The sequence below is a fragment of the Dipteris shenzhenensis genome, chromosome 5 (assembly GCF_047967505.1).
Source record: "Dipteris shenzhenensis isolate YYH24624 ecotype China chromosome 5, Dip_SZ_1.0, whole genome shotgun sequence".
NCBI lineage: Eukaryota > Viridiplantae > Streptophyta > Polypodiopsida > Gleicheniales > Dipteridaceae > Dipteris > Dipteris shenzhenensis.
In genome coordinates this window covers 10,025,701-10,051,948 of record NC_141600.1, presented here as the reverse complement: position 1 = coordinate 10,051,948, position 26,248 = coordinate 10,025,701, and the positions used below count along the sequence as shown (strand labels likewise).

General features: G+C 45.1%; 1 protein-coding gene across 3 annotated transcripts in view; it reads right to left on the bottom strand.

Moving 5' to 3' along the window:
- Positions 1-26,248, bottom strand: part of LOC147901604 (HAD-superfamily hydrolase, subfamily IG, 5'-nucleotidase) — a 41,572-nt gene that overhangs the window by 1,535 nt on the left and 13,789 nt on the right. For all 3 annotated transcript variants that reach the window (XR_015541004.1, XM_087374748.1, XM_087374749.1), the window contains 4 exons: positions 20,252-20,357; positions 20,017-20,180; positions 19,781-19,915; positions 1,155-1,285 (listed from right to left, as the gene is read on the bottom strand). Coding sequence is in view for 2 of the 3 variants with exons in the window: in XM_087374748.1 (XP_087230874.1) it covers positions 1,155-1,285; positions 19,781-19,915; positions 20,017-20,180; positions 20,252-20,357 (536 nt within the window). In the remaining variant the exon portion in view is untranslated. The remainder of the gene's footprint in view (positions 1-1,154; positions 1,286-19,780; positions 19,916-20,016; positions 20,181-20,251; positions 20,358-26,248) is intronic.

Below are 26,248 nucleotides of genomic sequence, written 5' to 3'. Positions count from 1 at the left end.
TTTGCCCCTGCAATGATGCTTTGACTGCAATCCCCTCAGTTCTGTGTGCACATCGATAATGAGGTACTCAAGGATGGTGGCCACACACATGAATCCCACTATTGCCACAACATTTTTGCAAATGACATAAATGCATGACCAAAACAATCAACACCCAGAACTTGATGTAAACAATGAAAATGGGTACATAACCTTTCCATAGATTGAGTGTCCATGTAGCAGTTCAGAACAAAAGGAAGCCTCTCAATGCTCAGAAACACAAAAATGCCAAGATCTTAAAAGACCGTAAGAAGGTACAGAGAACTTTTGTCAGTCATCTTAGGATTTTAGGCGATAATCTTTGTGAGGCTTTGTGACGTTTACCCATTATCCCTAAGTCTCTGTAGCCTTACAAAACTTCAATAGGCTGCTGTCACTTCAGACTAATGTCCATTCAAATTTCTTGCTAGTAGAGTGCACGGGTATAATTTAACAACACCAAATTATTGTTCAAGTTAAGGAGCTAGTTTAGCTAGCAAATATCACCAATAAAGCCACGTTTAAGTCTGACCATGTTCTGAGGTTGATAGTCTAGCAACATTGAACCAATTTGCAAGACCACATAAAGAAGCACATCAAGAAGCACTAAAGTCTCGGTGAAGCCATCATTGATCAATGGCAGCTACTGTTATTTAAGAGCTTATTACTATTAACTAAACCTGCTTTCTGGCATATCTAAAATCCGAGATGAAGCCAGGCTATAGAGGTCACTCCCTGGGCCCAGGACACCATCTTAGGTAGACATCATCCACAGTCTGAACTAGAACTAACATGCTGCCTTTTTGTCCTATTGCTGCAAGTTTGTAAGAATTTCTTGTTATGATATTTTCGCCTAACAAAATTTGGATTGTTCTGAACTAATTGAGCTATTGCGCTAAGTTAGCTCATCTATGATTTTGGAAGGGATGTACCAAGGAGAGTCGAGTATGGTTGTTTCTCAATGAAAGAGTCGAGTATAATTAGACATACGTGCAGGGCTGTTTTTAAGTCTGGAGGTGCAAGGGTATAGCTGGTCATTAAAATCCGTTTGTGATGGTGATAGACCAGTGAGTGATAGAAATCCTCACTGGTAGGGCAGCTCATGAAAGTCAATGCAAAAAACTCAGGTGGCAAACCTCTTATTGAAGTACTTTCCATCTGCTTCTAGCATGGGGGCAATTTCCTGATCCAATCTTCGCATTATGATAAGCATCTTTTGCATGTTATCTGCCAGCTCCCTTTCATCCATGTCCGTCACTAGGGGTGTCTGTTGACACACAATGATACTGTTAGAAGCATGAACGAGAGACAAGGAATAGTAAGTACGAGCTCTTGTGTGCTCTTTAAGCAGCTGTAGATGCCTAGCATGAAGTAAAAGGCACTTGTCACCATCAGCTTTGGTTTGCACAAACTAAACATTCATTCAGCTGGAAAAGATGGCCTCAAAATGTCAGAGATAGGTAATCTTGCCACACCCATGAGAATAAACAATTGCATGCATAACCCTGGTAAACACATATTAGACTTCAATTCTTTATGAGACCAGTCCAAAAACTGCAAGACAGGCATATTTTGAACCACAGATGTTTCAAAACATTACAACTCTTGCTTATTACTCAGCTCCATGTCCGTAAGAGATCCTTGGGTTCAAGCACATACTATTATCTCTCTACTGCACAGACTGCATGTCCTTTAAAGAGGAAGACACACAAGAACTCGTGTGCTTTACTATGCGTGCTGTGGGAACGAGTGGGAAGAGTATCTGTATTATTGAGCCAAAAGGCTGATTACAACTGTGGCCTGTAGGTGAGAAATAACTCTATCAAGGTCACTCTTTGTGTGAGGATGGACAATGGAGATAAGGCAGACTGCTCCTATTCTCCTTCTCCCTGCTGCTGTCCAAGCTGAGGGACTTGCTAGGCTGAGAGAACTCCAGGTAGAACTGCTCTGGCTATCAAGAATGAGGGCACTGGCCCTTTTATAGGTTCTAGGACTGGAACCCAACAGACTCAAACTGGCAGACCAGCCGAACTGCCTCATGGCACTGCCAACTGGAAGATGGCTGACCTCAACTGTTGATGTCAGCATCTGTTGCTTGCGTCATCACCTGCTGATTGTACACCTGCACCTGCTACTGCTGGCTTCGTAGGTCATGTGGCGACCTGCTTGATGATGTCAGCAGTCTGTACGCAGCTGCACTGTTCCTGTTGTGTCTGCTGTCCTGCTGCGTCTGCTGTTGAGGCTGCAAGATGTGTGCAAAGCTGCCAGCAAGGCAGTCATGCCATGGGCTGGCAGATGCCCATGACATCCCCTTCTGCTGAAGTTGAAACTACGGAAGACACATCACCTCCTTGTAAAGATGAAAGGAGGTGAGGGTAATCAGAGAAGAAATCAACGTCAACCCATGGGGCTTCCCCAAGCTGCAATGCTTGAATTAGACTGCTTAGAGACGCTGCCAGTTGCCTTTACCCTTCTTAAACCAATGGACAAGGACCTGCTCCAGTTCCACCACCTCGGCCTTGTCTACAATCTTTGGCTGCACATATGGCTTGAGCCATGACATATGAAAAACAGAGAGCATGGTCCATGTCTTTGGCAACTAGAGTTTCATGGACACGCCATTTTGATGACATGAATGATCAGAAAGGTTAGAGCGAGACATAATCGCAAGAGAAAGAATACAACACGCTTCTAAAAAACGGATTAGCCCATAGCCAACAGTGGTATCAAAGTAGGTCGGGAATCCATTCCCTCGGCCATTGACCAGCTTTCCCAAGCTGTTTGGCAGCCTCCTGAGCCCTCCTTCCTGCTGGTCTTGCTGGTTTCAACACACGTGTGAGCATTTAGGGCTTCTCCAGGTCTTTTCATCACAGGAAGCACATTTTGGGAGCAACTGCTGCAAAGGAGGCTGTTTTTTCTGCCTTTTCTTCAACATTTGGTGGATTTTCAGCCTGCTGCAGTTCATATCTCTTACACGTGTGCTGTACGACAGCCGTACCGCCTGTACGGACAGCAAACAGAAGCATTTATTGCTTTGTACAGATGGTTTTTCTCACACGTGCAAGCCGTACGACCTGTACGGAATTATTTATTGATGGTGCCGAACTGTACGGGGCTGTCGGGCCTGCATTTATTGCTGTACGGACCTGTACGGAACATCTAAGGTGTATTTACTGCAGTACGAGGTCTGCCTCGAAGTGTGTGCCAATCATTTGAAGCTTTTTCTCAGCTTTTCTCTTCATTTGGAGCTGTCTCGTGCTGTGTGCCAGCTGTTGAAGACTTTTGGAGGTTACTAGAGCGATCCAGAGGCCTCTCCTTGAGCCCATTTCTTCTCTTTTGGCTTCCCTTTGACTCGGGCTGCGAGTACCCCTCCGTTGGATCACTCTCTTCTCATTTCCAAGTGCTCTCCTCTTCGTGGGAGCACTTTCTCTTGCTGTAATTCTCATTTCCAGCCCATTATTGGCATTTCTCATTGCCATTTGCTCCCATTTTCACCTCTCCTTCAAGGGTGAATCTTTCTTCGCATTCAGAGCCTTTTCGCTACTGTCCTTTCAGGCTACATCATTGGGTAAGCCATTATTGCATTGGTTCTTTCCAATTTCTGCTTCATTTGCATTTTGGAAAGACCCCATGTTGCCTTGGAAGGCCTCGTGTTGCCTTTTGGGGATTTTTCTTGCAACAGGTACACCTTGGGACAACAAAGTCTTTTGCAGGAATAAGCTTTGAAGCTTGAGTAGAATTTGGCCACTTGAGAGGTTGCCTTCCTCTCATTTCCGTTGTCAGATTGGTGCTTTTGCCTTGCATTTTTGGCACAATGGCTGGCAATAAGGATGATTTGTTTGGGATGCTTGGGGCTGATGACAAGCTTGATGGTACCAATTATCCCATGTGGTCATACATGATGGGACATGTTTTGGTTACCAAGAATCTATGGCATATTGTTTCAGGTTCTGAGGCCAGGCCTACACATAATGCCGCTTCTGGTACTGCACCTACTGCCTCTCGTTCTACTTCAAGTGATGGGTCTTCAGGGGATGGTTCTAATGCTACTTCTAGAACACCTGCAAGTACTGTTACATGTACTTTGCCTCCTACACAAAAGCAGATTCAATGGGATAGTCGTAATGCCAAAACACATGCCTTGATTGCTCTTTCAATGAGACGGGTTATTATCCCTCATATCCGGTCTTGCAAGACAGCTAAGCAAGCATGGGATCAGCTTGCATCTTTGTATCAGGTGTGGAATGAGGCCAGGGTTGTCTATCTCCACAAGTAGTTGAAGGACTTCAAGCTTGAAGAGGGTGGTAACATGGCTGCCTATCTCACTAATGTGAAGGATTTGAAAGAGCAGTTGGCCAACATTGATGAGATTATGCCTGATTCTCAACTTGTTTCTAATACCCTTGATGGTTTGCCTGATTCTTATCAAGGCTTTGCTACTACATTGAGGTTGGTTGCAGGTGGCAATGCCAACCATTACTCATTTGCCCAGTTGGTTGCTCTTCTTCTTCAGAAGGAGCAAAGTCGTGCAAATCACAATGCTTCTATGGCTAGTGATCAAGCCTTTGCTGCCTAGCATAAAAACAAAGGCAAAGGCAAGGTTTCAGCTCGTAAACCCTCTCCTTCATATGCTGGTCATTCTCATGGTGCATCTTCTCCGGGGGATAACAAAAAGAAGAAGAGATGTAACTATTGCAGGAAACCTGGGCATGATAATTCCGAATGCAGAAAGCAGATTGCATTTAAAAAGAAGAAAAAGGAGTCTGGTCTTGCAATATTGGGCAAGTTGCTCTTACTTCTGTCTCTCGTGGTGTTGTCACTCTAGAGCATGTGCTTTATGTTTCAGGCATGCGCAAGAACCTCGTTTCTATTTCAGCCATAGCTACACATGGCTTTCAAGTCTTTTTTATGATGTTAGGTATGCAGTGTATGATGCTACACATGCCTTTACCATGGTCTTGACTAACACATTGACTTGAGGTCTTTACAGACTTGATGCATATGGCAGGTGTTTGGATGATGCTACACTTGGAGATGCACATGCCTTTGCTCTTGATTCTACCATGGCAGATACCCATTTGTGGCATGAGAGGTTTGGACACCTCAACTTTGGCATACATCATCGATGCACGGTGCCTTATACTCCTCAACAGAATCCCATGGCTGAGCAGAAAAATAGGTCAGTGATGGAGATGGCTAAGTGCATGTTGTAAGGCAAACATTTGCCTAACAAGTTGTGGTTGGATGCCGTCATGTGTGCTAATTACATTTTGAACAGATGTCCCACAAAGGCATTGCAAACTATCACACCTTATGAGGCTTGGACAGGTCGTAAGCCTCGCATTTCTCACATCAAAACATTTGGATGCTTGGCCTATGCTCATGTGCCTTCACAGACACGAACTAAGTTGGATGACAAAGCTGTTAAGTGCATTTTTATTGAGTATAGCTCAAAGCAAGGGCTATAAGCTCTACCAGTCCCATAAGGACAAGTGTTTTGTCAATCGGGATGTCGTGTTTGATGAATCTACCACTATGCCTTTGTTGGACTATCAAAAACAGCCCATTGTTGATGCCCCGGATATTTTTGACAGCTTGATGCCTTTGTTTCCATCCAATGCTCAGGATGATGTTCCATCTGAGGTTGTACCTCCTCCATCTGTTGGTCATTTGCAGCCACATGCGCAGCTAGATATTCAACCTGATATGCCTCTCATTGATCACGAACATTTGCACAGGGCTCTTGACCAAGAAAGAGCTGAAATTCAGTTGCCCAAAAAGGTACCCAATAGGCTCCTTGACACATTAAAAGACAACAAACAAGATACTCCTCTCCCGGCCCGTACTAGAGCAGCTGTCCAGAAAGAGCATGCTAGTTTTGTTGCTTATACATTGGTTGCTACAGCATGCAATGAAGAGTCATCATGTCATCAACATGCCTTTCAAAATGATTGTTGGTTGAAGGCTATGCAAGCTGAGTTGGATTCTATTGATCAAAATAACACTTGGGAGTTGTGTGATTTGCCTTCTGGCAAGAATGCCATTGGAACTAAGTGGTTTACAAAATTAAACGGAAAGCTGATGGTTCAATGGACCGTTACAAAACCCGTCTTGTTGCTAAGGGCTATGCTCAGCAGCAAGGCATTGACTTTGAGGAGACTTTTGCTCCCACTTCCAGGATCACTACTATTTGCATTGTTATTGCCTTTGCTACCCACTTTCATTGGGAGGTACATCAGCTTGATATCAAGAAAGCTTTCCTTCATGAGCATTTGCAGAAAGAGGTCTCTGTTTCCCAACCTCTTGGCTTTGAGGTTGAAGGTTCTCAAAGCAAGGTATGCCGCTTGAAGAAAGCCCTCTGTGGATTGAAGCAAGCACCTCGGGCTTAGTATTCCAAGATTCATACTCATTAGCTCACACTTGGCTTTCAGAACAGCCCTATAGAGGCTACTCTTTACATCCGCAAGCGTAGCGTAGGACAAATTTGCTGATTTTAGTCCTTTATGTGGATGACATGCTTGTGACTAGAGCACATGCTCAGCAAATTGCAGATTTTAAGCTTGATTTGCAGAAGACATTTGCTATGTCAAATCTTGGTCTTTTGCACTACTATCTAGGCATCCAATTTGCTAGCAGTGAGGGATGTCACAGTCCAAGTACATTGGACAGCTTTTGCAGCATTTTCAGTTTGAGGATTGCAAGCCAGTATCCACACCATTAGAGCCTGGTTTTCACTTCTCTTCTGAGGATGGCAGTGGTACAGGTGATGTCACTCTCTATCAGCAGGCTGTTGGTTGTTTGATTTACTTATGCCATACGAGACCTGATCTACAGTATGCTGTCTCACAATTGAGCAGTATGCACAGCCCATCTATGCACCATTGGCATGCCATGAAGCGTGTCTTCAAATATCTCAAGGGAACTCAGCAATTAGGCCTTCTTTATGGGGCTGATACTTCACTTGTCATGCATGGATTCACTTATACTGATTGGGCTGGTTGTTCGGACACTCGTGTCACATAGTGGCAACTGTTTTATGCTTGGTACTTCACGTGTTTCTTGGTTCAGTAAGAAGCAAAGTACAATTTGTAATGAAGGGGGAAAAGAGGCCAAGTTAGCGGCCCTTTAGGGGGAAAATGTGGAGGGACTATATAAGTCTCCATCCACCCCTACTATGTACTTTTTGATGTGACATCTAATCCTATCTACTCTCCGTTCCTCCTCCTTGCCTACGCTCACTCACTGTCTGTCTCTCTTCCCTACTCCCTCTCCATCTCTCCCTCTCTTTCCTACCTCATTCTCTCTCTCCTACCCTTTCCTCTTCTTCTTCAACTTTCTCTCTCTCTCTTCTGCTCCTCTATCCCCCTTTCTCCAAATGTCCCTACCCCTTCACTACATTGGTATTAGAGTGCCTTCCTAGGGCCCTGTTCAGAATCAGCTTCAATGTCAAGCGATAATCCCACCAGAAATTGCAGGCTGCAATGCAAATCTATGAACTCCAAATCCTGCCCAGCCTACAAAGACCATCGACTCAGCCTACGTGCACTCACAGAGCATCAGTGTCAAGGGCTGCAAATGAATGAGCACTGCAAATGAACGATCGTCTAGCGCTGCAAACGAATGATCAGATCAGAGCACGCCTTTGCAAATGAACGATCAGATCAAGAACGGCTTCTGTAAGACAGTTCAACGCTACCCATCAGATAGCTTATACTCTAACGAGTGCACTAGCGTACCCTGAGCGTAGGTAGAGACGTGAGTGAGTCGACAGTGGTTACTCGTTGGTCAGATGGTCGTTGGCTCGCAGATGCTTGAGTGTGAACGAGGCCAGGGTTATCAAGAGAAGATCTGCACACCAAGAAGATCTGTGCACCATCTTTGAACCAGACGGCTTCGACCGTATTTGACGCCGTTCTTGGCCAAGAGCTCGGAAGTGACGCAGCCAAAAGCTCATAGCATAGCCATCGAGCTCGATCGCCCAATTTTCGTGCCGCTCCAATTCCCGGCATAGCCCCGTCGCTGTTCGCCAACCTGCCTACCCACGCCGTGCTGCCTCCGCCTTCCCCGTCGCCTCCTGCAATAACCTTAGCCTACAAGGTTCTAAACCCTAGGTTAGACTTAATCTAGGGTTAGTTTGGTTAGTTGGTTAGGTTTAGGTTTGGGTAGACCTAGGTTATGTTAGTACTAACTAGGGTTACAATGAGGGTTAGATTAGACTAAGCCAGTGTCTGAACTGTCTTACCAGTCCTTAGGTTAGTAGTCCCAAGTGTCCTAGGTGACTTAGGGAACCCCCCCCCCCCTCCCCCAAAAAAGGGGGGGGGGGGGCAAAACTCAGAATTCCAGTCTCTTTTAGGGGCTTTCCACAGACTTATTTGGGCTCATTTGGACCCCATTTTCGAAGCTTCTTCGACGACCCTTCTTTCAAGCCTCTCCATTGACATTTTCGTGTTTCCATGCATTATCCCAGGTGCTCAGTACGCAGGATTTTGGTATCTAATTCTCCTTGCCTATATTCCAGCTCCTCTCTCCAGGGCCAGTCACCATGGCACCGAAGCCTGTCCCTCAAGATGTATCGCATGACACTCATGAGGCTGCTCAGTATGAGCAAGTGCCTGCCACAGTGGTTGCATCCACTGATGGTACAAATGTTCCTTCCACTTAGCCTCTCTCCTGCATTTCGGGAAGTCCAAGCAGTGCAGACGCAGTTTCTGGATGCCCTTTCCTCTATGCTCCAGGGTGCTTTCCGCCAGATAGGACAAGAGTTCAACCAGCAGCTTACCACATCCATGGCTATGCAGGATACGACTCTTGTCCAGATGGGACAGCAGATTGGTCAGCAAATCACATCTGCCATTCCTATGTAGGATAAGGGTAAGCAACCCGCACCCCAACAAGGGAACCATTCAGACAGTCAGGATGTTTTGTCTACCCCACGCAGGGGTTTTATGGGAGATGCCCATCGTGCCTATGTGAAGGGCCAGAAGGGGAAAGAAGAGCAAGAGGGAGAGAGTGTGAGAGAGAGAAAACTCAAGTGTGCGGGTGTGAAGTGATGAGCCACACCACAAACTCATTAGTTTTATTAGGATTAGGTTTTACGCTATGACTGTCTTAAGACAGTCATAGATGTCTTATCTTTTTAATAAAGGGGTGGCAATGTGCCTTTACCCCAACAACCTCCCACCTAAAGGCCAATGTGCCTAAAGGGGAGAAAAGAATAAAAATTACAGCAATATACAGTTACTGTATACAAGACCATAAAATAAGAATGGTCTCATCCTAATCCCATGATGTGGCGGCAATGTGCAAACCGCTTTGTAGGCAAGCTCTTAATGAGCAAATCTGCAGGATTATCATCAGTATGCACCTTCACAAGCTCAAGTCGCTTGTCTTCCAGTACCTCCCTGATGAAATGATATTTCACATCTATGTGCTTGGTCTTCTTATGAAAGACCGGATTCTTTGCCAACATGATAGCACTCTGACTATCACAATGCAAAACTGGCATATCTCCTGTAATGCCCAAGTCTCCCACCAGCCGAGTAAGCCATATTGCTTCCTTGCAAGCCTCAGTGGCTGCAACATATTCAGCTTCAGTAGTTGACAGTGCAACACATTTCTGCAACCGAGATACCCATGATATAGCACCTCCTGCAAATGTGAAAATATAACCGGTAGTAGACTTCCGGTTATCTGCATTCCCTGCATAGTCTGAATTTGTAAAACCATGCACCAATGCATCCTGCCTACCATAGCATATGCACAAGTCTTTGGTACCCTTGAGATACCTCAAGACACCTTTCACTGCTTCCCAGTGCCGCTTGCCTGGATTTGCCATATACCTGCTGATGACTCCCACCGCAAAAGCAATATCCGGACGAGTGGCAACCATGGCATACATCAAAGATCCAACTGCAGATGCATACGGAACCTTGGCCATTTCAGCCTTATCATCATCTGATCTGGGGCTGTCCTTACTGCTGAGTTTTAAATGTGGAGGCAACGGGGTACTAATAGACCTCCCCCCTCCATTTTAAACCTCTGCAGTACTTTGTCAATGTACTCCTTTTGTGACAGAAACAAAAGTCCCTTGGACCTGTCACGAGTAATCCGCATGCCAAGAATATGATTTGCATCACCCAAGTCTTTCATGTCAAAAGACTTATGCAGTTGTTTCTTCAAAGCACTAATCTCATGCTGAGATTTACTGGCAATAAGCATGTCATCCACATATAGAATGAGTAGCATCAAACTGCCATCCTTTGCCCGTTTGGTGTACAAGCAATGATCGGTCTCACACCTATGATACCCTTGGGACTGCATGAAGGCATCAAACTTCTTGTACCATTCTCTTGGCGCCTGCTTGAGTCCATACAAGCTCCTCTTGAGCTTACACACAAGCTGCTCTTTCCCTTTAACAGCATATCCCTCTGGCTGACTCATATAGATCTCATCATGGAGATCTCCGTGAAGAAAAGCTGTCTTCACATCCATCTGACATAAATCCATGTCATCATGAGCAACAAGAGCTAACACTGCTCTCAAAGTAGTCATCTTGACTACAGGGGAAAAGATCTCATCAAAGTCAATGCCCTTCTCCTGCTTAAATCCCTTGGCAACCAATCTGGCCTTATACCTCGGTAAAGCATTTGAATCCACTTTGACTTTGTAAACCCACTTGCATGGCAAAACCTTTCTGCCTGCAGGTAGCTGCACCAAGTCCCATGTATCATTTTGAAGTAGGGAGTCCATTTCTGACTGCATGGCTTTCTCCCACTTCCTTTTCTCTGTTCTTCCCATAGCTTCCTTGAAGCTGGAAGGCTCACCACAATCTGTCAGCATGATAAAATCAGCCACATTATTGGCTCCTGGAACAAACCTGGCAGGAGGCCGTTGTACACGGGTGCTCCTTCTAACAAAATGTTCCGGATTAGGCTGCTGTCCAGCCTGTTCGTCATGCATGACGGGTGGCTGTACCACCATATCTGGCTGTTCTACAGCCACATCTGCTGGCATATCCAGTGGTGCATCATTGGCAAAATTATCTGGCTGATTTCCAGCCTGTATACCCTCTTGAACAGGGTTATTTGCAGCAGCCTGCTGCTGCATATAAATGGGCATTCTTTGCTGTCCAACATCATCATAAATAACCCTCCTGTATTCCACAGGTTGCACGGGTTCCTTGTGTACACTATCCTCTTTAAAGATGACATCATTGCTGCGTATAATCTTCCGTTTAACGGGATCCCATAACCTGTACCCCATTTCACCTTCGTCACCATAACCCATAAAGATGCATCTGATAGACTTTGGATCCAGTTTGGTGCGTAGTTCTTTGCGTACATGAGCAAAGCACTCGCAGCCAAATACACGTAAGTGCTTATATGAAGGTGGTTTGCCAGACCACACCTCCTCTGGCACTTTCAACTCCAAAGCCTTGTTTGGCGACCTGTTAATAATGTGAACTGCTGTTTGCACGGCTTCTGCCCAAAAGCCATGGGGTAATGCAGCATAAGACAACATACATCGAACCTTCTCCTGAATAGTTCGATTCATCCGCTCACTTGCACCATTTTGAGATGCATTATGAGGGGCTGTGAGTTCCTGTTTGATGCCCTTAGCTTTGCAAAACTGCACAAAAGCATGTGACACATACTCACCCCCATTATCGGATCTGAGGCATTTCAGCCTACGACCTGTCCGATTCTCAACCTGAGCGACAAACCTCTTGAAAGCATCTAAGGCATCACCCTTATGCTTCAAGAAATAGACCCACACTTTGCGTGTGGCATCATCAATGAAAGTAATAAAATATTTTGCACCCCCTAGTGATAACTGTGGCATCTCACACAAATCAGTGTGCACTAGATCAAGCGGTGCTCTATTTTGGGGAGTTCTCCTCTTATGAGGAGTCACAGAATGCTTGCCAAATATGCAATGATCACAAATAGGCAAATCTGAAAAAGAAAGAGACGGCAGATAACCCAAACGTGACAGTTCTTGCATTCCTTTAACAGACATGTGTCCCAACCGGCTATGCCACAATGAAACCTTTGGTAGCTCGGTTATGGCAACAACATGATTACCCACACTGGAAACATAAAGAGGGTACAAGGTATCACTCTTAAAACCCTCAGCCACTACAGCCTGGCCATCAGTAATCACCCATTTGGAATCCCCAAATGTGGTGTGGTAACCACTGTCATCCAACAAGCCAGTGCTAATCAGATTTTTCTTGATTTGCGGCACATGGCGGACACCATCAAGCATAAATATGCGTCCATCAGGGAATACTATCTGTATACTGCCAATCCCTGCAATCTGACATGCATAGTTGTTCCCAAGATGAACAACTCCATAAGTACCTGTGTAGGAAGTAAACCACTCCCTATGAGGAGTAACATGAAAAGAAGCACCTGAGTCCAAGAGCCAGGTGTGCATGTCATGGCCATCAATAACCAAAGCATGTGCTATTACAGCAGAAGAGCATAAAACATCATGTATGTCACTGTCACTGTCCTCTGCTGCAACATTCACTGCATCCAAGTCATCTGCCTTGGCCTTGCCTTTGCCTTTGCTTCCATTGCCTGCATCCTTTGTTTCAGCCTTCTTGGCTTTCTGATCCCGTATGAACTTGAAGCACTTAGACTTCACATGTCCCTTCTTGCCACAATAAAAGCATTCAATATCCTTTTTGCCACGGGACTGACTGCGGGATTTGGACTTACTAGCAGATCTCCCCTTCTGCTGAGTCCTGCCTCTATCCTGTACCTGCAAGGCATTTGAAGACTTGCTGCTCGCATTATTCTTCCTGCTCATCTCCTCCATAAGGAGAGAGCTCTCTACATCAGCATACATAAGAGTGACATTCGAATTTGATAGGGTGGTCTTGAAAGTGTCCCAACTCTCAGGGAGGGTACACAGCAAGAAAGTAGCCTTGAACTCCTCATCAAGGTTCAATCCCTGTGCAATAAGCTATGTAAAGATGGCATTGAACTCACTCAAGTGTGAGGTCATAGCTGTACCTTCCTTCATGCGAAGATCAACCAGCTTCGTCAACCAATAAACCTTACTGGCTGAGCTCTTTTGGGCATATAACTCTTCTAGCCTCTGCCATAGGCCATAAGAGGTCTTTTCAGCCTGAACATTGAACACAAGAGTATCAGAAATAGTGAGCATGATAGCTGCCCTTGCGGACAAATCAAGCTCTTCCTAGTCATCAGCTGCCATGTCAGATGGCTTGACACCCTTCACCCTTATGGGCTTAGAAATCTTCTTTAACAGAAGTACATTCAAGCATTGTTCTGCCCATAATGCATAATTGTGTGCTCCTTCCAGTTTCTTTATGTTCAGAATTGAAGATTCACTTCCCCCTGATGCCATATCAGATAAGGAAAGTATCTGAATCCCTGGAAGTAAAAAGACTGAATAAAAATTCTGATTTCTCAGAAAAAAACCTGCTCTATCAAGAGCCAGGAGCACTCACAATAGTGCTGTTTTTTACTGTCAGGAAAATCTGCAGCAAAACAGTAAATGTCCCTGCAATCACTGTACCTTCTGACACACTGTACCGTGCTCAAATAGGCATAAACAGTAAATCCAGAATGCTGCAGCTGTTCCACAAGTGCTTTAACAGTGCATCATTGGCTGACAAAACACAAAACACTGCTGTAAACACTGCTGTACTGGCTGTACTGATCACTTCTCCCACCTCAGATGAGGTATTGCACTGAGTTAATATGCATAAGCCACTTGGCATACACCCAAAAAAAAAATGACACTTCAGCCTGTCACAAAACCTGCAACAGAAAATGGGATAAATCCCAAGCAATCACCCTTCTGCCAAGGGGATAAAATGCATCTGAAGATCTCTGTCGGTAACCCAAGTGCTATCAAACAAAATCTGGGCAAAAGCCCCTTGATCTGACACCTGAACCAAGTGAAGAACACCTCAACAGTGAGGTAGCATGCAATGTGAAAATCTCTCTGACAAAATCAACCAACAGTGTAATGCATATACTGCCCTGTGTAGAAATGACATACACAGATCCCAACGTACAAACACTCAATGAGGAACCTTTTGAGCACTGTCAACTATGGACAGTTAGGGACCGAGTAAACTCGATGCGCCCTGGCCAAGCGTGGCTCAACTGAGGTTCTCTGAGTGTTGCACAAGAAATGTGACCTGCAAGAAAATGTCACCTCGACACTGCGGAAATCGAGACAAATGTGTGCTCTCTGGCACCACACTGTCTCAAGGCATACAAAACATCAACTGCCGGGCAAAAGCCCTATGATCTGCTCACCCAGAAACTGAGATTCAAGCCCAGTAAAAGCATAAAAATCCTCTGCAAAATCAAGGCATTTCCTTCATGAAAACAGATACCTGTGCAATCAACCACACACTGTGGTTCTCTTCACCTCAAGCACGAGGTGAATGAAGGTACTTGCTGTACTTTCAAGAAAACACAGTTTTGTGAACTGAAAGATGATCCTGAATCAAGAGCAGAGAGCTCTTTCTCCTTCTTTTTCTTCCCAAAAAAAAATCTGCGCCTGCTGTACTTCCTGTACCTGCGCAGTCCTGCTGTACTTCCTGTACCTGTGCAGGGTACGGAATCCCAGAAAAAGAAAAAAAAAATTTCGACAGTTCTCCCTGATGCACGTCCTGTACCTGCGCAGTGTAAGTCCGTACGGATGTACGGCTCCTGTACGGCATCCGTACGGCAGGTACGGATGGCCGTACCTGAGCGCGCGCTGCGCGCTCTGGCTCTACGCAGCCTGGTGCTGTGCACTGGCTGCCCCTGCGCAGGCTAGCAGCAGCTAGCTGCTGCTGTAGCTCGTGCTGCTCCGCTTGCCGCCGCCCGTGCTCACGCTGCCTTGCTCGCCTCCGCGCTGCGCCGCTGTGCCCCGCGCTGCGCTGCCGGTGCTGCCTGCAGACCTGCGACGCCTGTCCGTACGGATGTACGGACGACGTACGTCCGTACGTGCGCTGTCACCTGCTGGCCCGTTGGCCCTTGCAGAGGCTAGGTAGAGGTCGAGGGGGGTGGGTAGGCAAGGGTAGAGGGAGAAGTGGCTCTGATACCAGTTGAAGGGCCAGAAGGGGGAAGAAGAGCAAGAGGGAGAGAGTGTGAGAGAGAGAAAACTCAAGTGTGCGGGTGTGAAGTGATGAGCCACACCACAAACTCATTAGTTTTATTAGGATTAGGTTTTACCCTATGACTGTCTTAAGACAGTCATAGATGTCTTATCTTTAATAAAGGGGTGGCAATGTGCCTTTACCCCAACACTATGAGCATCAGTCTTTAGGACCATTGCATGTACCCCAGCTTGGGGATTATCTGGACATAGATGATGCGTTTTTTGTGCCACATAGCACCTTCTTGCAAGATGTTAGGCCATCTTTTGGCTCTCATCTGTGCAAGCTGAACCGTCTCTTTAAGGCCGACCCGTTGGTGTGCATCCGGCTAGTGCTCCTTTCACCGCACCAGCGAGTATGCCTGCAATTGGCTTGGGTTTATATGGCAACCCACACCCCTGGGAGAGAGGTTAGTCCTCTTCTCAGCCCTTTGGTATGCCATCATTCTAGAGAGAGGCATTTGGCAAGTCCGGAGCTTATGCACCTATTGCTCCGCCAGCGAGCACATATAGCCGGACACAACTAGTGCATCAGATGGCAGCAACTTCTACGCAGCAGGGGGTTGGTGGTGGGCAGCAAGCCACTTTTGATGACATGTTGGCAGATTCTTTGCGTTCATACAGGGCCCTACCTGAGGCCATCAAACTTGAGATGCCCTTCTCCGATTATGTGAACCTCAAGCGTGATGATGCCCGCACTTTTGGAGGCTACACACACAAGAATTATGCAGCTAAGGATATCAAGGACAAACTCACAGTGCATAAGTTTAAAGGGGACACTCGCACTCCCAATGAGTTGGAAGAGTGGCTCACGAAACTGGAAGACTATTTCTGCTTCTACCCCAAGTCTGAGGAGGAGCGCATCATTTTTGCAAGTATGCATGGTGATACGAGGGATTCGCCTCAGAAACCAACCACTTGGAGGGGTTTCAAAGAATTGATGGTCACTACATTTGTATCTCCACTTGTATTGGATCAATACTTGGCTGAATTTTATGCCTTGGCATAGACCGGTACGGTCCAAGAGTACTCTCAACGTTTTTGGAGGCTTTCCCTGTTTGTGCAGGATGTATCTGAAAAGGGAAAGCTACTGCGTTTTATCCATGGGTTAAGTTCTTCTCTCGTTGCAGATGTGAAGGCACATAACCCTCAAACAATTGAGAGGGCAGCTCAACTTGCAGAAGTATTTGAGCCTAAATATGCTAGCAAGCACAGAAATGCCATGGGCAGCTCGCATGCTATGTGGTATGACACTGAGTCGAAGCCTAAGTTTGCTGATTGGACTGACAAGAAATCTGCAGCAGCACCATTTCCTCGCTTTCCTACTGTCTCGGGTAGTAAGATGCCGTATGCCAAGCCTTACAGGTATCCTGATGCGAAGCCTGGAGGCAAGCCTACTGCTGGAAATGAGCATGCTGAGATAAAACAGCATACACAAGCAATAATGGACAGCAGAAAGAAGGCCAACTTATGTTTTAAATGTGGCGAGAAATGGACTCCTGAGCACAAGAATGTGTGCAAGATGTGCAACAGTGGTACTGCCAAGCTCAGCATGATCATTGACCTCTCAGATGACGAGGAATTGTTTAATGCCCCAGGTTCTTTGGATACGTCTCAAGATGAGATGGCAAATACACATGATGCAGATGAGACTCCTAACACTAGAGCCACGAAGGGCACCGACTTTCCTTTTGATCTTGGTGGTGCTACTGCGCATGACACTCATGCTTCGCATTCGTATGAGATTCTGCCCACTGGTGGCATGAGAGGCCGTAGGCCAACACTCTTTTCTGTGGAGCATTAGGATGCGGTACCTTTTTATGCACATGAAGATGCAGGTGGTAATTCTCCCGTGAACGAGGATGAGGTTTATTGGGATGCCCAGCCGACACTTTATACTATTTCCATGCATGCCCTGATGGGTGCCAAAAGTGCTGATACTATCAGATTAACAAGGATGATTAAAGGCAGGATTGTGCATGTGTTGGTGGACAGCGGTACCACCCACAGTTTTGTTAACTGCAAGACCTTACAAAGGGTTGAACTGATTGCTACTGAGATAGACCATGGGCTGAGAGTAGAAGTGGCCAATGGACAGCATATGATCAGTAGATCTTGTTGCCAAGATGCAAGGATTAAGTTCTCTGATGACTATACTTTTGCAGGTGATCTCTTGGCAATTGACATGGGCCCAATAGATGTTGTCCTGGGCGGTGATTGGTTGCAATCACTGGGCAAAATCAGCATGGATTTCAATGCCTTGACACTCAGCTTTGTCCACAAGGATGGATCAGTTACATTGCATGGTATTACAACTCCTAAATTGCAGGTCATTTCAGCAAGACAGTTGGCTAGAGAGCTCAAGAGTTGCAGCGCCATATATGCATTAAATGTGTCAGTAACTAAAGAGGGTGGCACTCCCCGTGTTGATGATTGTGATATGCAGAGATTGCTCTCAGAGTTTGCAGATGTGTTTGCTGATTTGCCATCACAGTTGCCCCCAAGAAGAGATGTAGATCATGCCATAGTCCTAGAACCTTGCAGTAAGCCAATCAATAAGGCCCCATACCGACTCTCTAAGGTAGAACGGGAAGAGAGTGATGTAGTGAAGGGGTAGGGACAGATTTGGAGAAAGGGGGATAGAGGAGCAGAAGAGAGAGAGACAAAGGGGAAGGGAGAGTAGATAGGATTAGATGTCACATCAAAAAGTACATAGTAGGGGTTGGATGGAGACTTATATAGTCCCTTCACATTTTCCCCCTAAAGGGCCTCTAACTTGGTCTCTTTTTTCCCTTCATTACACAGTTGCTACTTCTATCTGTGAAGATGAGTACAAAGCAGCCTTTACAACTACTGTGGAGTGTGTTTGGCTTCGAAAGCTACTTGCATATCTTTATGCATGTCAAACTGCTCCTACCGTTATCTTCACTCATAGTCAAAGTGCTTTTGTTGTTGCACGGAATCCTGTTTTCCATGCTCGCACAAAGCATATTGAGGTTCACTATCACTATGTCAGAGAGCGATTGTCAACAGGTGATATTCATTTGTCTTATGTTCCCACTGAAGACAATTTGGCAGATCTATTTACGAAGGCTCTACCTCGACCTACGTTTGAGGCTTTTCGGCAAGCTTTAAACTTAGTACCTTTTGTAACCTAATATGTTGTACTCTATACAATCATAGGCTGCTATATCCCTACAGGATGAACATCTGCAGCCATGACATTAGATATTCAAGTATCCTGAGCGATGTCCACGATACTTCAGCCCACACCATGGAGAGGGGTTTGTAGGCCATTCTATGGGCAATCCACAAGTGCCACTTATTCCTTGGTATGTGCCTTGTAGGCCTAGTTATAGTCAATTAGGACTATTGGTACAGTTAGTACGTGTAGCACCTAGGTCAGTTAGGATACTTAGTCCAATTAGGACAGTTAGCCCTAGGTTGTTATGTTGGCTCTCTCTTCAATTCATTACAACATCTCGTTTTTCTCCTTCTCACCTCCATTTTTTAGCTTCCATTGATTGCCATAGCCAACAGGGAGGAGTTTGAGGATCGAGCTATCTGGATTCTGGATTCTGGATTCTGGATTCTAGATTTTGATCTGGATTTTGTACTTTCAAGTTTTGACATATATGAAGTACTTTGAGCCATATATCCATTATTGGCATTTTGTAGCTTGTCAATCTTTAGCCTTTCTCATTGATTTCAGATTTGTCAATTTATTCCCCATTGTTCTAATATGACAGATCTAAGTTCTATACTATTATCAAACGAGCACTTGCTATTGACAGTAACTAGCTGCTCAAAATTGCAAATGGCATGTATCCTGTTATTGACTATGCTCTCCCCTATAAATTCTGCCGATTCGATTTGCTACTTGCAAGTACAAGAACGAAGAGCAAAGAACAGAATGAAAAGGGGAGGGCAGCCACTAAGCAACGACTTCGCTCCAAGGTAACTGAAAACGAGGAGCTAAGGTCCAAGCTTGTTATTGCTAGAATGAGCATCTTTTTATTGCTAAAACAACCATCATTTATGAAGAAATAATGTGCGGTCTTTGCTTTGTAAGTCTTTCATCAACATCAGTTGTAAAGTTCACTTCGCGTTCAACTGGATTCCAAGAAATGAGATATGTGCACCTTCAAGCCCTCAGGGCCCAAAATAAGATGCAAGTTGCATGGATAAAGGAATGTCCACTTAGATATGGATACATTTGTACACAAAATGCTCAAGGGAAGACTCTGTCATGATAGATACTAGCATTAATGTGAACATAACTTTTATATACAACAGAGGGTCTTTCAAGACAAGTCATACACTTCATACAACGTGATACAATTGTTATATTAATATAGCACCCTCCCGCCTCAAAGAAAATACCAAATAAAATAAAATATAAAGCATGAAATGATTATTTTTGAAACAAAACAATTTTAAGGAGCGGACTTCACAGGCAACCAAACGTGGACATACTGAACATTCATTTACTATGTTTTCCAAAGAGGGGGATCGAGCCTTGATGATTTAACAAATAGATGGTTTACATCAGGAGCTACCAAAAAGATTTAGAGAGGAAAAAGTCCACTTAAAGATAAAACATGCAATGTGACTATTCTTAGAAGTACACCTGTGCTGCACGATTCATTGTACGACGTTGCAAAGCAAGGCGAAGCTGATTGAACACATCGCCCACGATCTCTTTCTGGTTCATTAACTCAATCAATCTTTGCCTGTGTTCTCGGCCATATGCAAGCGCCCTTGCCTAGTCAATAAAAAACCAGAAAATTCATCACTTGGACAAATGCACAAGAAGCTGGGACGTGTAAACAAGAATAGTTCATATTGACATCATCATTTGGCTACCTCTTTCTCCAACTCTCTACAAATGAGTGCTGTTCTCCACCGAAGATGAACTTTTGACTGGCTGACGTCAGTATATATGTGGTCCCCCACGTACAGTGTTTCATCACCTTGAAATCCCAAAGCCTTTTCCACCATCTGAGCACTCCCTCCACAGTAGAGACCCCCTAAACAATCGCCAACATTAGTATTGATCGCCTCTAAAACTTCCCCTCGTACAACAAATTGGAGCCTATACCTGATTTAGCCTTGAAACAAGGGCGCATCAATCCATCCTCCGTGACTACCTCATAAAGAGGGTGGGACACTTGGAAAAATTCAGGTTTCCGTGCAGAAACTATCACCTGCAATAACGAAAACAATATAATACTCTCTGTTCTTTTAAAACGCATAAAACAAATGAAAAGAAAAAGGGCAATAAATTTTGTGATGGTAACCAACATCATTTAACACACAATGAACAATTTTGTAAGAGTCAATCAATCGTACAGTTCTTGCAAAACTGTCTTGCCAACACCATCTTTTGCAAAACGGTCAGTTATAAATTTACAGACATAAACCTCTAGAGATTACGGACACAACCTCTCCATTGAGAGCACCCATTGAACACAAGCTTCTACAAAGCACTTTGTATACACATTCTTGACCAATCTCGGTGCATTAGGATTCAGGAATGAGCCAGAAATTGAAGCATGCACATCACGCTTCAATAAGATCCATGGGCCTTGTAGACACTTCCATAATACCATAATGGATATGTTTTTCCATAGAAGAATCTGTGATGCAACAATGTTGACCGGCAGATGATCTATCATCTTGCATTGCAGGACATACACATTTGTCACAGCCGCTTACCATTACTATTTTTTTATTTCATCATCTCTGAAGTAAACCTCCTAGATGGAAATCTATTCCCCCATTCAAGGTACATTTATGCGCTATGCTAAGGATGATCAGAGACATAATATCACAAAATTCCTATCCTCTGAAAACATTCATGTAATTTCATAAGATGCAGCTCAATCACAATACTTGTGCACTCGATTTCAGTGCTGTGCTAAGGATATCCAAGAGACACAAAATCACACATATTCTTTTGATCATCCCTTCATCCTCTAAAACCATTCATATAATTTCAGAAGGTTATGGCGTATCTTTAAGCCATGCATTCTATATATATACTAGTGCATTCGCCTTTAAACAACATAGAGGTTCCTTTTCAACTGTAAAGTCTGTCACAAAGAGTCCGGATACCCCACCACAAAAGCCCAAATATTTCCCTATTACTTCCACCAAAACCAATCGTAATTAATGAAATCCGCAATAAAATCTCATTTAAATATGTCAAATGCATGATTAGGACATCATGATGAATGTATTTGGCATATTCAATGCCAATATAAACATTTGCAATGATGTCCATTATTTGCCTTCGTGGCACAAAACCATAGTGAGCAAGGTGCAACTTGCAAGCCCGTGAATAAGAGATGCGATATGCGTAAGACAAGCATTTTAGAAACAAGCTTATACACCACAGGCATTAATGTGATGGACCACCAACCCGATAAATGTTGGCATAAAGGCTTTTTAGCAAACCATTTTTCCATGATGAAGGCATAAAATCCAAGCATGATTAACCATGAGTAGCAGAACAAGGCTAAGCTAATCCCAAAATTCTAAAAAGAAGTAATCCGTGAGGCCATCCCAACCCAAGGATTTGGGGTGGGTCAATTTGGACAATGCTAGTTTCAATCCTTGTTCAGTAAAAGGCAACCCCAAAGCATGTACTCCTTGCGATAGAATTGGACGAAACATTACGAAGAAAAATATTTCAAGCTGTTGCCTATTCATCATTATCCATTAGCCATCCTAGCGCAACACCCAATGCAACGTATGCATACAAGGAGGAGTGTGAAGGTTGTTGAAAAAGAACTTGGAAGCTGATATACTCGTGTTAAGTTTCGGCAATGCTACTTTATACTTAAACAGAGTCCACGCACGCATGTGAGTGTGTGTGTGTGTGTGAAGACTCGACAAAACCCCGTTTCATAGTGGAATGAAAACAATTTTGGTAATGGACGCAAAAGAGTAAACTACTGTATTTTAACAAAAATTCTCTAACTGTAGAATGCATGACTACACAAACGAGTTTTGCTTTGATAAATCGTAGCAAGCATCACTTTTATTTAAGAGGAGAGTCTACATACCTGCCACCATCCAACAATAAAAACATGGTGAGAACCAATCAAACCTTAATTGGGAAGACAGGTGTCATAAACACCCCTCCCTTGTTATCGGGGTAACAATAAAAATAAACAATTAACCATAAACTTATCAAGCTAGGTGTAAAAAGATGAATGCAAAAGTTGTACAGAGAAACGGTATGACCAGCGGAGGAGTGTAGGACAAAGGAAATTAAGTTAAGGGAATAATGGGGGTGATAAAGTGAAGGTACAATAAAAATTTTGTGAATTATGTGTGAACGCATATGGAAATGTATGAGAAGGCCCCAGACATAGTAGGGAGAGCGTCTCACAGCTTGTTGACTCAGGCGGAGTTCTTCATACACATCCAGATGCCGTCTTGCAGGTTGCCACCAATTTCTATGCCTCCCTTCTTACAGCAATTCCTGACACTCACGCCACAGATGATGCTAGACTGGTTATTTGGTGGCACTTACCAAGGTTGGTGACCGGGGATATGTCTGTTTCACTTGATGCGCCCTTCACCAACATAGAGTTCAAGACTGCTCTTTCTACCCTTCACAAGGACAAGTGTCCTCGTTCAGATGGACTTACCCCCTTATTTTTTATTACTTTTTAGGATCAGATTGGGGATCACATCACCTCAGCCCTGCAGGGTGTATGGGGCTCGGGTGAGATGCCAGACTCACTTAAGGAGGGCCTCATTCATTTGATTCCAAAAGGGGGTTGCAGGAATTTAGTGTCTCATTGGAGACCGATTACCTTGCTAGGTACCTTGTATAAAATCCTAGCTAAAGCCATCAGCCTTCGTCTGCAGATCTCATTCATGATACGCAGACGGATTTTGTGCATGGTAGGAGCATCTTTAATAACAACTTCTTATTTTGGGGGGCTTCGGATTGGGCCATGCATAATGGCCAAAGGCTGGCCATTCTACTCTTGGACTTTGAGAAAGCTGAAGACAGGGTAGATTGGAGCTTTCTGGAGGGCACACTTACTCGTTTTGGCTTCCCAGACACATGGATCAGACGGGTGTCAGCCCTCCACAGATCAGCCCACAGCCAGGTTCTTATTGGTGGAGTCAGGGGAGACAGGTTTAAGATTACCATATCAATCCGTCAAGGATGCCCCTTAGCCCCCTTTTTATTCCTTTTTGTGACTGAGGCTATGAGCTATTACATTAGAGCTCAACCTGGGATTTACGGCTGTTTTTTTGGATGCCACTCCACAAACACTGAATCATTCAGGATGGCATTGGATTTGTTTTGCATTGCGGCAAGTGCACACATAAATTGGAACAAATCCAATGGTTTTTGGATCAGTGATGAAGGTGAAAGCAACCTAGGACTCCAACCTTGAGACTTGCCCATCATAGACAAGTCATATAAAGAAAGAAAGAAAGAAAGAAAGTTTATTAAAGTCTTCGGAAGACCGATGGGTCTATGAGACTGTGAAAATCCTGATACAACGAGCTATGGTAGTGGAGCTACTAAACGAGCGTCCATACCAACGCAAAATGCAAAATGCCAAAAGTGCAGAATGGCAGTACTAAGTCCTAAGTACAACATAGTGATGTCGGTGGTCGACTATATATCAATCTCAGCATCATCATCAATATCATCATCATCCCCAGCAATAGCAAGATATTAGGATGGATGAGGCAGTGGAGGCATGACCAAACCACACAAGACCAGGCCAAATCAAACGCAGAGCACCACGAAATGCCACATGGATATGTCTAACCAGGGCTACTGTGACCCCCATCGATCAAGCTCCAACTCTAAACAAGAAGGGGATGTCTCCAAGTGTGATCTGTGTGTCGACCCTCTGTCTGAGCTGTCGGGTCACGGGTTCTGGGTCACGGTCATGTCGAGGCCTCGTCTCGTTCGGGTCCATGTGATCTAGCTGAAAGAACTCCGTGATAGAGCTCTGAGAGGGATCAACCGAGGAAGAAGTCTGCTCCTGTCTCCGTGCTCAGAGTATCCTCTCGCGGTGTCTAAGTGCCTCATGAATGAAACCTGCCAAACACCGTTGGTCTAGGTAGGAGAGGAAATGGGCTAAAATCCCATAACTATCTCTGAAGAGGCAATGGAAACGTCCTCGGATCTCATAGTACACAGTCTACCTGAAGATGAAATGCTTCTCTATCTCAACCTCCTGTATGTCACATAGTGTGCATATGCGCCGCTCCCTGGGTAGTCACTCTGCTCTGCCGCTCTCGATGCGAAGTCTGTGTGAAGAGACCCGGAACTGCCCAAGAGAGATCCTCATCGAGTGGGGTAGGTGAATCTGTGTGTATCCTCGTGGGTCAATGAAACCCTCCGCTGTGATATGTAAGAAGTGATCTCTGTAGAAGCTAAGCTTCACTGGAGTTCACTCGGTTCCAATCAGGTCCGAAAAGTGTGTAGCTGTAGTAGATCCTCACGGATAACCTGGTTGACCTCGTGTGATAAGAGAGGAGAGAACCGAGCATCCATGCTATACTGGAAGGGAGGTAGTCTATCCATGTGGAGCCCCAGTCGCTCAAACCATCTCTCTGTACGTGCATACCACCACCTTTGATCTCCTCCTACTGCAAGTGCCATAGAAGAGGATAAAGCTATCCATGGTAGCCTGCTACGCCCCGAGGTATAATCCCCATATTCCCTAACTCGTACAGATATGTGATGACCTGAAATGCAGCATCTAGCTGTAAAGGGGGTGACCCAAACTCAGCCTGAATGATCTGGTGAGGAACGGATGACTTACCACGAATCATCCGTGATAGCACGAGAACCTGTAGCCGCTCCACACGGGCCCACCCTGTATCCGACAAGTCTAGCTCCCAACAAGGACTGCCGTACATCCCCGCTGGGCGAGCCAAGGAGTCAAAAAGCAATCCCTTGGTGCGTGGATCCTGAAAGTGTGAGTGGAAGTACTGCCTCTCTAGCCTGGCCAATGAGGCATACCCTCTACTCAAGCGTGCCTGCATCGGGGTCTCATAGTGAAGCTCGGTCCGGAGAAGATAACCCCAAGATAAGTATATGATGAAACTATCTCAACAAATGACCCCGCAAATGTGAACTGCTCCTGATGCATGATGGCTCGAGATGTATTGAAGATCATGACCTTGGTTTTACCCAGGTTGACCTTCAAATCATGAGACTCACAAAAGGACTGTAGTGCATCTAGGTGTCTCTGAAGCCCCTCTGCTGAGGAAGACAAGAGAGCCACGTCATCTGCATAGAGCAAAATCTGGATCAGCGTGCCTGCAAGAGAGCAACCTACACCCCCTGTGTCTGCATCACTGTCTCAAGCTCGTCAATGTAGAGACCAAACAAGGTAGGCGACAAAGGACACCCTTTTTTGACCCCGATGGTACTCATGATCTCGTCTGTCACCCGGATCCTACCCGAACTCTGCCAAAAACTCTCTCGTAAAGTGCCATGATAGCCCAAATGATCTCCTGGTCATAACCCAAGTCCTATAGGCACCGTATGAGGCGGGCTCTCGAGACTGTGTCAAATGCCTTGCGAAAATCCACAAAGCAACAATAAACCCTCTGCCTCCGTGATCTCGCCTCCTCGATGATACATCTGAGCGTCAGAATGTGGTCCATGGTTCCATGATCACGCCGGAATCCGGCCTGTCCTGCTGCTCTGAGTCCTCGACACTCTGCAAGTCTGCTAACCTCGGAGTCAAGTACTGATGCATAAATCTTGGACATGACATGTCCAATCATAATGGTCCTGCAGTTCTCCGGGCTCATGGGATCCCCTGCCTTGTGGATGGGTGAGATAGTGTTAATGGTCCAAGTGTGTGGAAATCCCAAACAAACCGCTTCATTAAAAAGCTTTGCTAAGATCGGGGCTAGGAGGTTAATCCCATATGCAATGAACTCAGTACATAGTCCCTCATGATCCTTCGCTCGGCCATTATGAAGTTTCGTCACAGCATCCTTTACCCCTCCTCCAGTGAAGAGGGTGCAGGATGTGGGACGAGGCATGTGTGAGGCTAGGGACTGGCTGATTTGGGATGTCATAAAGTGTGCG